At 31.8% G+C, this 15,091-nt stretch overlaps 2 protein-coding genes across 2 annotated transcripts; both read right to left on the bottom strand.

Moving 5' to 3' along the window:
* Nucleotides 1-404: 404 nt before the first annotated feature.
* Nucleotides 405-10,069, bottom strand: LOC145331465 (uncharacterized). The gene is made up of 8 exons (XM_080176142.1): nt 10,019-10,069; nt 8,620-8,659; nt 7,313-7,348; nt 6,567-6,621; nt 6,063-6,177; nt 1,230-1,317; nt 1,056-1,115; nt 405-619 (listed from the first exon to the last, which is right to left on the bottom strand). The coding sequence occupies exons 1-8, from the start codon at nt 10,026-10,028 to the stop codon at nt 508-510; spliced, it is 516 nt and encodes a 171-aa protein (XP_080032268.1). The 5' UTR covers nt 10,029-10,069; the 3' UTR covers nt 405-507.
* Nucleotides 10,070-11,012: 943 nt separating this feature from the next.
* On the bottom strand, nt 11,013-14,100 carry LOC145332493 (uncharacterized). The gene is made up of 7 exons (XM_080177495.1): nt 14,010-14,100; nt 13,591-13,637; nt 12,647-12,739; nt 12,076-12,138; nt 11,717-11,767; nt 11,240-11,290; nt 11,013-11,093 (listed from the first exon to the last, which is right to left on the bottom strand). Exons 1-7 carry the CDS (start codon nt 14,095-14,097, stop codon nt 11,013-11,015), a joined length of 474 nt encoding a protein of 157 aa, XP_080033621.1. The 5' UTR covers nt 14,098-14,100.
* Between the last annotated feature and the right edge of the window lie 991 nt (nt 14,101-15,091).

The raw sequence follows: 15,091 nt of genomic DNA, 5'->3' as shown, positions 1-15,091 counted from the left end.
TTAATGTGGACCAGTGTACAGTTCACTGTACAGGGTATATATTTATCTTTTATTTTACTAAATAAACCCACAAAATAAAAGAAATGCTTGCAAGAATTGTTTAATGCTTGCTAGGGTAAAGTCAACCTACTAATTTGTAACAAGGCAATTAAACTAACAAAGTTATTTATAAACATAAAATGGTGAGGTTAACCCAATTTATTGAAGTACCTTGAGGCTATGAACAAAGTCAAAAGCAATGAGAATAGTTATTTCTCGTATCGTATTATAAACGGCTTTCCGCGGATATAGATAAGATTGTACATTTCTATATTCGTAGAAAACTGGACATAGTTTTTTCGTATGGATGAGAACCGGTTCCTATCCACCGGATTCGAATGAATACGAGAAAAACAATTACACCATTTGAATTCAGAAATATATTTAACATTAAAATCACAAAGTCCAGAAAGTTTAATTTTGTCAACAATTAAGACGACATTCTAAATCTACCAAATTCTGCGCGGTCTAAAATTTTTGGTTCATCTTTTTCTTATCTCCTCTAGGACTTGGCTTTTGATTAAGTTTCGATTTTAAATTTCTATAATACATCTTCTTCTTGATATCCAAGATGCGTTCTCTGAATAATAAAGAATCAAAGATTAATTTTTTTTTACACTTTTTTCTCAAAAAAATTTAAGTGACAGAATATTTTTAGTCAAACAGTGATTTTAGGGCTTAAAGAAGTAATTATTCCAAATTTCGACCAAAAAATCATATTGTTAAGCCTAATATCTACCTGTCAATTATCACCTTATAGATTTTTTCTACTTTATTCTTTTTTTTACCCATCAAATGGCAGTAAAAAGTTGCCAACATTATTTTATTTTATTAACATGGCTGAAATATTCAGAATATACAATATACATATGCTTTAAAAAAATAACATTTAAATCACATTTCGAAAAAAGACATGCAATTTATATATCACCCTATTATAGTAATGGTGCAAAGATGAACAATCAATTTTTACAATTAATATTGATTCATAAAACAATGTTAACTCTACAAATTACCTTTCAGCTGTTCTTTCTTGTCTAATCTTTTCCTGAAGACGTCTGTTTTCCTCTTGAATTCTAATTATAACAACAATTTATTTCAATCTGAACTCAAATTTAAAGAACTCTGCTTGACATAAAGAATTTTATGTAGTAATGATTTATATCTTTGTATAACAACAAATGTTTTACCTGTCAGTTTCCTCCTGTTCTTTTCTGATCCTTTCTTTCTCTGAACAGGGACATTGAAATGGATGTCTTTCTCCAGGGGTATCAACACCTAAATAAACCCAAAAGACACCATATTTTTACTATTAAGTCAATTATCAAATCAAACCCATAAAATTACACAATTTTAAAACAAAGGCAAAAAAAACAAGAGTTGGTTGACCAAAACAATACTGGCCAATAAAAATTTTGTTTCCAAATACCTTCATGACAAAATTTTAAAAAAATTAAAGATTTTAAAAAAGTACTATGAATTCAATGTTTGTAAAGAGGATTGACAGAGGTAATTAAGTTAATTTTCTGATGATCCAAAAAAATAATTGGAAATAAGTACTAAACAGATTTATTTCTAGAATTAAAGTTTTTTTATACAAAGTTCTACATACAATTTGACATATTAAACAAAATTAAAATAAAATTCTTATTTTAAATTGATACAGTTTATGGATAACATACTCTTTAACTGGTTTCATTTTGCAAATCCAAGCTAGAGGAATAACTTGGATCAAGAGTCTATAAACAAATTTACCAATATGCTTAAATATAACTTTTAAAGTGCCTTCATTGATAAAAACTAGAATATAATTACAGATCACAATCATAAGGTTAATGATGACTAAAAATGTAATAAAACTATAAGATGTTGATTTGTTATCTTCTGTGGTATCCAAATTTGTCTCATTTATTATTCCAATTTTTCTAGATTTTCTTCTCTTTATCTTTATATTATGAATCATAATTGTTGTAAATTCTAATATGACAGCAGTAACTAGAATTGTAGGAAAGATTGGTAAAGCAGAATGTAAATATAGTTCTGTGTTCTCAGGTAATGTTATGTTAATATTATAGAACACATCATATCTTGAGATGAAAAGTCTTCCAATACAATTGCTTCCAAATATACTGATGTAAACTCCAAAGTAAACAGTGGGCAGCAGAATAATTCCCCAACAAGAAAATTTGTATTTAAATTTGTTAAGCTCTAAGAATCGAACAGGATTAACTATCAATATCACTTTGCAGATTAGTACTATAGAGATTGATAAAAAGAGTGGTGATGACCAATGAACTGCATTTCCCAGAGTGCAATGCAGATTAAAGTTTTCTTCAATGGTCTTTACAATCTCCTCCCTTTAAATATTTACAGTGATGTTAATGTTTGTAGATTTATAAAATAAGGTCAAAGTTGAAAAGATGTATTTTACTCTCCTTTGTTATTTAAATCCTCTCTATATATGATTTAACTTTTGTTTTTATCCAAGGAATAAACAAGCAAAATAGCTCAAAAATAATATTTGGGGGGCAGATATAAAGATCATCAATTCTACTATGTGTTACCTACCAAGGACAGCTGAAAATATTGTATAGGTTTTGTGATTTTTCAAATTGATACAAAGGTAGGGTAGGAAAACAAATGATTTTAGATGAAATTCAGCAGTTTTACTAGTAATGAATTAAAATTATGAAGAAACAGTTCACGATCCTTAGCTATAGAAGTGCAAAGTTAGCAATAAACATCACTTGATAACCTGCCTATAAATATGAATAATTAGACTGTTAAGAGCATATTTCATGATAGGTAGACTGTAACAAATAGTTAAAAGTTTTGTCGTGTGGATCAGAATTGTCTGCTTCAATATTGGCAGGTGATCATAGTAAGTGTACAGGAATATTAGACAGGTGCCTGTTCAAATATTTGTTTATGATTAAGTATCTATTATCTTAATTTTCAGTTAGAAATAACCTTTGTTGCTCTTTAATAATAATGACCTTTTCAACAACTATTTAAAAGATTGAAAATATCATGTAAGCAATGGTTTATATAAACTAGGGCATATTAAATATACAGTACAGCTTTGCTGTAAAATCAAGAATGACATCATCCATAAAAGCGAAGCATTGAAACGGTAGGACAAACGGACATTAACACTTATATAGTGTCAGAACTAAATAATGAGAATATAAATGTATAAGAGTCGAAGTAAAATTGTAAGCAAATTTGTTGAAAAACTGCTTAATACAGGATAATGTATATGGACATACTTAAATTTTTAGGACTTAATTATAGAGTTGCTTCACTTATAACATTATACTTTGTTGTCCCAGGAATCAACATACCAAAAATAAGATCAATCGGATGATTAGATCACATAAAAATTTGTTTAAAAATGTTTAAAATGGACGAACGGACATGCTTGTAATGATTATAGAGATGCTACGGTTTCTAAATCGTACCTAACTACTAAAAAAAGCTATCCGTGTGTGACGGACGGATGGACGGACCGACAATTATGCAAATGAAACAATTCATATTTTAATCAAAACAGATATTTTAAATATTCCTGAGACAATGCTAATGATTGAGTCCAAAATAACAAATATAATATTTTCACTTCCCATAGGGATTAAAGATATCAATATTGAATATATCATTAATCCTAAAGAACATTTTGAAATCATTTTGTATACTTCTAAAAATAATTAAAATTTAAGATAACACACTATATTGACAATTCCAACAGATCTGAATGAACTGATGCTTGGACTGACGGCCAGACTGACCCCAAGTGTAGGAAAGTTCCACATTTGAAACTAAATTACGAAAAGCCTAGCTTAACATTAATAAAAATAGAGCAAGTAGTAATGATTAAAACATATACTTTGAAAACTGTCCCTATCTGTCACAAAATGTTTTAAATTAACAAGGCAATTCTAACAGGATTAAATTAACAATAAAAGCTTTCCATTATAGGCAGATGTACAGATGACCAAGACTAACTTTACAGTTAGGATTAGGGATCTACTGCAGTTCACGGTAAAATATTGCTGGTAACACAATTTTCCAAAAATCTATGAATTTTAAAGGCTGCTAGCTGCCAAACGGCTGAACATACAGATCATGCCCGCACACTGTTTTAGCGGCATAAGAAGGCCTACAAATAATCTGGAATAGCCATAAATCAATAATGCATAATTATCTCTCAGTGCAGAGAAATGCGCGAAAAAGACCTATTTTACGCGTTTTTCTTCAGTGAAGCTTTCTCTGTGTATCATTGGATCTTGGCTATTCCAGATTATTTGTAGGCCTTCTTATGCCGCTTAAAATGGTGTACAAGTATGATCTGTACGTTCAGCCGTTTGGCAGCTACCAGCCTTTAAAATTCATAGATTTTTGAAAAATTGCGTTACCAGCAATATTTTACCGTGAACTGCAGTAGATCCAGGATTAGTTTAGAAAGTGGTGCAACCAATAACAATTACCTCAAAGTCAGAACGTCATATTTAAACTTTATGATTTTTATCTTTGTTAAAGCAGTATTTTACATGGCCTTTAATATTCACTGGATTTTTGAAATATAGATTCCTATTATTTGGTTAAAAGCAAAGCATCTCTGTAAGTCATCTAATGTATATATGTAATTTTGAATAGTATAGTATAATATGAAATTATTGTTCAAATTTCTAAACAATGTATTGAGAGCATTTATACCCTTATTTGTAAATGTTTAACTTAGCTTTAAAGAATTTTGCCAACCTAGTTCTTGATAAAAAGCTTTTCTAAATGTTACAGAAACGTGCATGCAGAGTTTGAGATCGATAGGACAAATCTAACATGACTAAATTCAAGATAATCTTTTACAGATGACGAATTGAGGGCCAGGCCAACTCAATGTGTAGAAATGTTTCACATTTAAACATGACCCCATCCGAGAGGAAGATCCTTTATAAATGTTTAAAATTTGCACTTTCTCTGTAGTAAAAGCTGTCGCAAATTTAGGTGTTAAATAATACAAAAGCATTTATAAACTATTGTTGTTTTATCATTACGATCCAATACACAACATTGTTGAAACTTAACTAATAACTATTCAAGAGTTTAACACAGAAACACTTCAGGAGCAATTTATTAAAACAAAGGATGATAATTTTTAAAGTATATGCATAATCGTATGTAAATTTATTGCAAAACTAATTAAAAAATAAATTTCTATTTTAAGACATATTTACATTTTGTAGAGATTGTACCTTGTTGTCCTTGTTGAATTACAATTCCAAAAATTATCAGACTAGGATAATTTTATTATATTGGAAATATATATAAAAAATGTTAAAAAATCAACTTTTTTTGTGGACTTTCTGATAACAATTATAGAGTTGCTAAGCTGTCGTTTTACAGGAATCATAATGCCTACAGAACAATTCTAACATGCCTAAATTTACTGTACAGTAACGTTACTGACGTACAGACGGACTGACTCTTATACTAGAAAGGGTTCGTTTTTTTTCAGAGAGATTTAAGAGCATTTTATAAAAATCAGGATAACAACATTCATAAAAGCGATGCTGAACAAAATAGACAATGAATAAAACAAACTTTATTTTGGAAAACCATTACCTTGTCCCCAACCCACAGGCTAATCTTATGAAAGAAAATGAAAATAAAAAGACGGTTGTTTACCGAGATCTTAAACTTCAGAAGGAAAGACAAACATCGTTCTACTTTATATAATACTAGCGGTTACGCCCCTAGAGGCTCTAGTGAAGATGGGGATGGAGACGAAGGTTTTAGTTTTAAAAAGTTTTGTTTGGGTGGGGGTGGGTCACTCTTTAGGAGTAAATTTCCTTGGGAGAGTGGGGATAAAAACTCCAGCACCCCCTCAAAAAAATATCTATAAACCTCCCCAGGATCTAGGAATACCTAGATTGTAACTATAACGGTCCTGTGATTAGCGAGATCTTGAGCTTTAGACGAAAAGACCTTATTACTTTATATAATAGGAATTATTTGTTATTTACCTGTAAAAAGTCCCATGCATATCATCTCTCCCTTGATGCTGCCAGCTTTCTTGAAAACTTCAGAGTACAGATTGTCAAGCCTGTCCAATTTTTCCCAAACTTTGCCCATTGTTTTCTAAACAAGGATGACAACATCCATAAGTATCAAAGTATGGGGGAGGGGGTGTATGGGGTAAGTCGACCTTCCACTTTCCATTTTATTTCTAAAAGAAGGGGGGAAAGTTTTGGCGAACGGGTTGTTATTTTTACTGTGGGGGGTTACTATTGGGAGGGGGTAGGTACTCTTACCCAAAATAGTTATAAAACTTTCAAAAGCTTTAACGTAAAGGATAACATGGTCCATCAGTTAGTGAGATCCTTAAGTACACACACACACACACACACACACATCCAGTTACTTTTATAAAAGGATATCCAGTGGCTGTTTTAAAATAATTTAATTCCGCTACAAGCCAAAAACGAGATCCTTCGGAACACACATCCTGTTACTTTAACTGATGATACCTTAATTCCGTTACAAGCCAATAGGAGTCCATGATATTTCAGTTTATCTTCTTCTCTTAAAATAAGAATCAGGGATGTAAAGGGATAAGACAATGGCCGAATAATTGATGTACATTGTGTACATCCCCAATAATTATACACAAAATTACCCCTACTGTAGATTACTGGTTAAAACTTTTTGACACTTGTCTTAATGAGCCAATCAATCAGAATTCAATAAAAATTCTCCAATGTTGTTATGCCAACGAATAATAAGGACTTGTCTAATAAACAGTCTATTCCCTCCATGATAAAAATAGGTACATTACATCTATTGAATAGATTAAACAACAAAAGAAAGAATTTAATATATGTTTTATCAAACCTATGAATAACTATTATAAAATTACATCCTACCTACCTGCACTGGGCTAAATCCTATCAAATGTCCCATGCAAGGTTTCCTTAGCCTTACATAGATATATAGGATATAAAAGACTTAAGATTCCCTAACTCCTAGTCTTGCCTAGGACATGTTACATGATTTGTCCAAATGTAGGTATGATTAAGATAATTGTTATTTAACAACACCACCTATAATTCAAATTGGTAAGACCTGTATTATCCTTTTTCACCTCCTTAATAAATACAACTTCCTGGCAAAACCCTGCGCACGCCACTGGTTCTAATGTAACAAGACATATGTATTTGGAATGACAAACCAATACACAATTATAGAGTTGCTTTGCTCATTAGTAAATTCTTACCTACTTAGTGTTCTTTTTATTCCTGTCATCATAATTCTTAAAAAAAAAGAAAAAAAATTATAAAAAGATTTAGTATTGCATTTAAATAATATTTTAGCCTTTGATGACGGGATATTCACAAGATGTTATTTTAGTGTATCTCTGAACCAAACAAACTAAATGATGAGTATTGTTTTATGGTCAAACGTCCAACAACCAACTCTTTAATTGCACAACCTCTTTCTGGAAGTCCTAACTGACCTACTTTATAATTTACTTTGTCGACACCATGGAAACTGTCCCGATTTTGTATAACTTTTGCGGAACATGTTCCAGTTACGTCATATTTTTCTTTCCCGAAAAAGGGAAGGGGGGAAGAAAATCTCTTCAAAAGAGATGGGGAAAACCCCCTTTTCTCCCATCTCTTTTTTCTTTATATATTAAGAGATATAAGTTTTCCGGAATTTTAATGTAGGGAGTAGATTTGAAATCTGCATCAAATTTTAAGGATTTTTTATAAAATTCATTTTTTGTATAATACTTTATCTAAAAGCGGAAATACAAATTAAGTTAATTAATTTTGGCATCCGTGATTGGTGGATTTAAAAAATCTGCGCTCTGATTGGATGTCGTACATCATTCAACCAATTAGAGCGCAGGTAGTTTAAAATCCAACTATCCTATTGGTCAAAATTAATTAACTTAAAATGTATTTCCGCTTTTAGATAAAAAATTATATAAAAAACGAATTTTATAAAAAATCCTTAAAATTTGATGCAGATTTCAAATCTACTCCCTACATTAAAATTCCGGAAAACTTATATCTCTTATTATATATATATCTTTTTTTGAAAGGTTTCGTGATTTTATATTATCTAGGCTTCGTGATTTTATATTATCTTATAGTCACATATTCTAAACTTACAAATATTAACATCTGCACTATAACTCAATCTGTCCGTTTGTTCATCTATGATCTCTTTGTGATTTGCTATTTATGGATGTTGTCATTCATGTTACTTTGAAAAGTAAGTTGTTTCTTTCTTTTATTTTTAATTTTTATAAAAAATGAACGTCTATTCCTAAATTGGAACCTCGTAAAAGTGTCTGACTATGACGTCAGAAAAAATTTACAATTAACCAATGAGAATCCAGTATTCACTGTAATTGACTAATGGTAAAATATATAGCGATCTCTCATTGGTTAATTGTTAATTTTTTCTGACGTCATAGTCAGACACTTTTACGAGGTTCCCTAAATTGTTACTGATAGAAATCTAACAGACAGTAATTATAGAGTAGATTTGTTGCAAAACTATTTCACTCACTTCTTTTTTATTCTATCTTTCCACGTAAAAAGCAGATCATCTAAATTCAGTAGAAATTTATAGAGAATAAATCAATATTACTTATTTTCAAAAAAATATATTAAAAATCACACAAAAACTTTTCATATAATCCAAAAATTAATTATCTATCGCATTTATAGAGAGCTTACCGCGGATATTTCTTTCAAAATGATAATAAAAAGATTTAAACCAGTTTTGTTAGTCCCGGTGGCCGAAGTCTTCGGTTAACAGAACTGGTATTAATTTCATGATTTTTATTTTTATGTTCGTGGAAAATTGTCTGTAATACGATGCTATGCATCATTTTCCAGCATGGCTGAGATTCGGTTTTAATCCATCGCATATAATGGAAGCCATATTGGAAAGTTTATTAATGTTAAAAGTTAAATTTGCCATTCGTTCAAACCTTTATTAGAAATTTGATAAAATGGCAAAGATATCCAAAAGTAGCACAGCAAACACAATAAGCACAAACATAAGGAAGATGGTCAAAGTCCCTCAACAGAGTATGACTTCATACGATAGAATAGCCAATGAGAGGCCAGTATACACTGTAATTGACCAATGGTAAAATTTATGCTGGCCTCTCATTAGTTATTTTATCGTATGACGTCATAAACTGTTGAGGGACTTTAATCATCTTCAACATGAGTATTTTATATTAAGAATAGAGAATATATAATGTTTGGATTAATTACATTTCGTTAGTTGGGGGAATGCCATTGTCCATAAACAGGCGCAACACATTACCATACACAGTTAGCATATCTAGACAAAGGCTATGCAATCAAAGGGTTGGATATCTGCTGGATGTTTCTCAGCATAATATCCTATATTGGGTGTTAGATTATCGCATCCCATTACAAGCGAATGATGGACGAAGCCCAATCTGTCCCACTGTGAGGAAGACGATTCCCTTTTCTCCCATCTCTTTTGAAGAGATTTTCTTCCCCCCCTTCCCTTTTTCTTTTCCCTTTATATGACGTCATATAGGAATCGTCTTCCTTACAGTGGGACAGATTGGGCTTCGTCGGATGATGCTCTGGCTTCTCTTGATGATCATTTGAAATTAAAGGAGCCCCGGCGAGGTAATTAACTCGGTAATTTGATAGCTTTTAAAACATCTTTTTTTTGCAAATCTACTGTATATTTCACTTTGTCTGTCAGTTAGCCCGTCCGTAACGCTATGGGAGAAATGCGATTTTCTCGGCTGCTATTGAAGATAAATGGGTAAAATGTTTGGTTAAGATTCCCAGTATAAAAAAGCATCAAGTGTATGATTGATTGTTGGCATAAATGACAATAAAAATATTTCTCAGAAAGGTTTCGTGATTTCTAAAAATTATTGCACATTTATCAACAGAATGCAAAAGGGTACCTGCTGTCATAGTTCCAATATTTAGTTTCTTTTTAACTGGCTTCTTCTTTTTAAACTGACCACAATTTTATACTTAAAATTATTAATTATGTACACAAAGAGCGCAGCTTTTAAAGTTGACAAAGTTATTAAAAAAATAATAGTAATGATATAGTTAATTGGTTAGTTAATTAAGTGTCCAAACGTTTCAACCACTGATTGTAATCTACACTAGAGGTTATTTTGTGTATCATTATTGGGTATGTACACCAATTTAATGGCCATTGTCTTATCTCTTTATTCCCCGGATTATTAACGTTTAGATTTCTTAGAGTATCAAACATCATTTTAAAGTCAAATAAACAATAATTGCATTTTCTGAATAATATAATATGAAAATATTATAAAAATTACAGAACACAGTAAAAGTGTCGGACTGATTATGACGTAAAAAAAAATTAGCCAATGAGAGGCCATTATTGACCAATGGTAAAATTTATAATGGCCTCTCATTGGCTAATTTTTTTTTACGTCATAATCAGTCCGACACTTTTACTGTGTTCAAATTACATCTAAATTTTAAGAGCTTTTTAAAGCTGTCATAAATCCGCGTCAAAACGTAGCGCATCTGCTGTCCGTTGGGTAGGTATATGGTTCAAATCACGGCCCATACCACATCAAAGAGACCATTTGTACCTACACTGCTGTTACGTCAGATAGGCGACATTAATCGTGATAGTAGGAAGGGGCCTTAACCAATGAAGGCACAACTTCATGACAAAGGTTGAGTTATTAAAAGGTTGGTTGTATGTTGGATGTTACTCAACCTAATATTTTTAAAAGGGCGTTAGAGTAATGTATTTCATTACAAGCGGATAATGCTCTTGGATCTTTGGCTGATTATTGAGCCCCCTCCCAACGAGATTTAAAATAAATACATAACATTATTATTTGAACTTGCTGGCATCTAATTTTTGCACTTGAGGTTCAGCATCATTACAGATATAAAGTTTATTTAAAAAGTGTAAAATTCCTTGTTTTTAAGTCTTTTTCTTCTCAGTCGTTTCATCTTGTTTATATACATTATTCCAGATTCCTAAAAATAGTATTAAATTTATTTAAAAATCAAATAATCAAACTCATTTAAAAATTGACTTTTAACCATATACTCCACTTTCTGTCAGTTTTATCACAAAAAAAAACTTGAAATTTGCTTAATAACATATCTTTAATAAATGTAACCTGCATTGGTTTCATGGGTCTTCTAACCTTTATCTTCCTCTTTCTTTTCCTCTATATACATATATATACTAGCGACTACATCCCTAGAGACTTCTAGGAGCATGTGAGGAGGGGGGGGGGGGGGTATAGTTGACCTCCATTCCCCCAATTAAACTTTATACAGTTTTATAAAGTAGCATCAAAAAAAATTTAGGATCTTTTTTTCAAGGGGCGATTTCTCTTAGGAGGGCGGTTGTAACCTTCACCAAAATAGTTTGAAACCTTTCCAGGACCTAACAGAAGCTACACAGTAAAAGAAAATCATATCGGTTAAGCGGTTACAAAGATCCTTTGGTACACACAGGCAGACACAGATCCTGTTACTTTTATATCTGGATATAGGGTGATCATTTCTAGCTCCCTTAAGAATGTAATTAATGTTTATCAAAACTAAAGTATTAAAATGAATAAAACCATATTTTAATAACCATACTGTACCTTTCTTCTTCTCTTCTTAGATTTCAATTTTATTGATCTTTTTGGTCTTCTCTTAAAAATAAGTACTTTCAAAATCAAGGTTTGTTAAGGATATTTATTTTTTAAAAGAAAAAGTAACCTCTTTTTTTTTTTTGGGGGGGGGGTATTTTTTCTAAAGGCTAGTAGTGGTACCATTTCCATGTAAGTTATAAACCTTTCCATGATCTTTGAGAAGCTGCATTGTAAAGGAGAACCATATCGGATAAGCGGTTAACAAGATTCTTTGGTACACACCTACAAGAGACCCATGGAAATCCTGTTACTTTAAAATAAGGATTGTAGTCCCTTCTACTATGACCACTGTAAAAAAATAAACTTACTGGCAAAATCAATGACTCAATATCAGAAAGTTGGCTTTTTGAACGTCGCAATTTTGGTGTTTCCTTAAGCATAAAAAAAAGGTTAACAAGGATGACAACATCCATAGGTAGAGAAGCAAATAAGTCATCGAAGGACAAAATGACAAAGTGAATTAAATGAATCATAAAAAATACGAAACCTTTATGAAAAAATGATAACTTTTAATGCTTTTTGATGTTCGACTGACAGACCGTTGGACCAAGTGAATTCTATACAGGATGCTCATTGATATAGAGAATATGCTCTTGTCCCCTATGATTTTAATAGCGAAGCTACTCTATAATTCAAATTGTCCGTCCGTCTGTCCGTTAAGAAGGGAATGGGGGAAACGTAACTATCTTAGCTGCTAATCAAGATAAACGGCTAAACCTTCTTGTAAACATTCCCATTATTATGGAGCAAAATTAAATATAAAACTTCAATGATTTTAGCTGATTTTACATTTTACACATACTTCCCCATATCTTTGGTGTTTTTGTTACTTTTTGCTTTGCTATGTTGTTATCCTTGTTTTTATTTTAATAATATTACCTCTGGTTCTGGTGTAGGTGGGGTAAGCGGGGGTGATTTGAATAGTGATGGTGGCTGATTCAAACTATGGTGGGGCGGGGTAAACGGATAATCCTTAAATATATACATAATTAAATTGGCCTTTTTCCTTAAGTACCTTCTTAACCACAAAGCGCCCTTCCTCCAATTTTAAATAGCTTAAGGATTGGTTATTGTTTCGGTTTTTTTTGTTTGTTAGTCCAAGTTAGGTTAGGTTAGATTTGGTACCGGGTAGCCCCGCAAGGTTTTTGGGGGACCGCAGATATAGGCCCCGCAGGCATAGGACTAATAGCTTATTTCAAAAAAGGAAGGGCGTATAATGCTCTAGAGTTACTTTTAAGAGAGCGCTGAAATTTTAAGATTACAGAGAATGATTAACGTTTTACTTTAAGTATAACTGCAATAAGCGAATAATATAGTATACATGTTTTAAATCTCCGGGGTTATGGAATCATATCTTCAGAGAATCAGGGCTTTAAAAATAGGATCTAGTGCAGTTAACGGTAAAATGTACCTGTTAATGATTATCAGATTATCTCCAATATTCTAGGGGGAAAAACGGCTAAACGTACACATAATGCCCACACACCATTTTAAGCGGCATATTAACTAATAAGGCCTACAAATAATTTGGAATATCAAAGATCCTACAATGCACAGGTAAATCTTCACTGAAGAAAAAACGCGTGAAATAAGTGTCTTTTTTGCGCATTTATGTGCACTGCGAGATAACTCTGCATTATTGATTAATGACAGTTCCGAATTATTTATAGGCCAAATTTGTCGGCTAAATTTTGTGGGAGCATGATCTATACGTTCCATCGTTTGGCCATTAAAAGCCTTTAAAGTTCATAGATTTTTTAAGATAATCGTTACCTGGAATATTTTACCGTGAACTGCACTTGACCTTAAAACAAAAATCTGACCTCAGAAATATTTGACATAACTGATGGGGAACGTAGGTGATCATCATCTAAAAAAGAAGATTTAAAAAAAAATTATTAGTATAGCTTCTTCATAAATAGGAAGCTTTTGTAGTGCCTATAAAAATGATTTAATCAAAAAAACTTTTGGCCAGATTGACGCCATATTAGTATAATGGATTATTTTGGCCAAAACTTTTCAAATTTATCCCCTTTTTTATAGGCACAATATATGAGGAGCTTCGAAGTATATATTTTAATTTCACTTACAAAATATTGGTTCTTCCCTTACCCAAAGCTAAATAACACGAATAGCTAAATGTTTATCCTCAACCCAAAAGAAAGCTTAGACATCCTTAGTTGACCATATATAATATTTTTTAGGAGCATGTAGAGTAGCTTCTGTTCTTAAAAAATCTTACCTGCCGTAAAAGCGTCTGAAACTGCAAGTGCTATTCTAATATCTAGGGTCTTTTTAAGCTTACTAACAGCTGACGATTTTTCACCCATTTTTAGCCTTGAAAAAAAAGTATATTATTAGTTTAACAAAGATAACAATTTAGGGCAGAAGTTCAGTAGTAATAAAAAAAAGAAAGAGAGAATGTGCTATAAATTCTTTTGAAGAAATCACAAAACCTTTATCAAAAAGATATTTGTATCTTTGAGGCTTGACTGACAGACCGACGGAACAAGTAAATTATAAAATTTACTTATAAATATGTTTTGAAGATGCAAAAAGTAATTAAAACTGAAATGAATCATTAAAATATGCCACTTAGAAACTTTATGGGCTAATAAATTGCAAGATTTTGAACGTCTATCTATCTATTAAACATCCAACTTGCATAAAATTTTGCACAAATAATTAATTAAAATAATAAATTAAAGGACAATCAGTTCCATAATGGCAAAGCTCCTCTAAACAGACAAAATTACAAACTATCAGCATAATTCGCTCGTAGTTGGGCAAAAGATAGGTTCGAATTTCACTCCAAACCGCGTCATAACGTTGAAAATCATTAAAAGTTGTGCCAACTGCAGCTATGTCAGATTCGCGTCATAAGTATGAGGGGGGGTGGGACGCCTTACCCCATGAACAGGCGTAAATCATTAAGGACTCTCAGACAAAAGTTGTAAAATGTAAAGTGTTGGTTGTCTTATATAGTTGTGATCATTTTTCATTCACTATAGACATATTAGTGGTTCCAGGACAAACGCAGGAGTCCCAAACGTCGGAGTAGACAAACGCAGGAGTCCCAAACGTCGGAGTAGACAAACGCAGGAGTCCCAAACGTCGGAGTATACAAACGCAGGAGTCCCAAACGTCGGAGTAGACAAACGCAGAAGTGTTAAAATATTAATTTTATTAAGTATTTCTATACAGATTAGGTAAGGTTAAGATATGAATGAACAAATAAGCCCCCCGCAGGGGTTAGGAACTTAAAAAACCTATAAGATGGTCTAAAATAGGTTAGGTTAGGTAAAGTGTCCACTCCGACGTTTG

Source organism: Acartia tonsa, chromosome 11 (genome assembly GCF_053477335.1).
Source record: "Acartia tonsa isolate MP-2025a chromosome 11, ASM5347733v1, whole genome shotgun sequence".
Taxonomy (NCBI): Eukaryota; Metazoa; Arthropoda; class Copepoda; order Calanoida; family Acartiidae; genus Acartia; species Acartia tonsa.
Note: the sequence above shows the minus strand (reverse complement) of the source record. Positions and strands in the feature narration are given on the sequence as shown.

What these genes read in the sequence shown, in the direction of transcription:
- LOC145331465 (XM_080176142.1), bottom strand. An exon ending in ATGCATGGGACTTTTTACAG is followed by an intron (nt 1,318 to 6,062) that starts GTAAATAACAAA and finishes GGGTTTATTTAG; the next exon opens with GTGTTGATACCCCTGGAGAA. An exon ending in CAAGAAAGAACAGCTGAAAG is followed by an intron (nt 620 to 1,055) that starts GTAATTTGTAGA and finishes TTTATTATTCAG; the next exon opens with AGAACGCATCTTGGATATCA.
- LOC145332493 (XM_080177495.1), bottom strand. Translation starts at nt 14,097, where the DNA reads ATGGGTGAAAAATCGTCAGCTGTTAGTAAGCTTAAAAAGACCCTAGAT. An exon ending in CACCTACACCAGAACCAGAG is followed by an intron (nt 12,139 to 12,646) that starts GTAATATTATTA and finishes TTTATGCTTAAG; the next exon opens with GAAACACCAAAATTGCGACG. An exon ending in TTGAGTCATTGATTTTGCCA is followed by an intron (nt 11,768 to 12,075) that starts GTAAGTTTATTT and finishes CTTATTTTTAAG; the next exon opens with AGAAGACCAAAAAGATCAAT.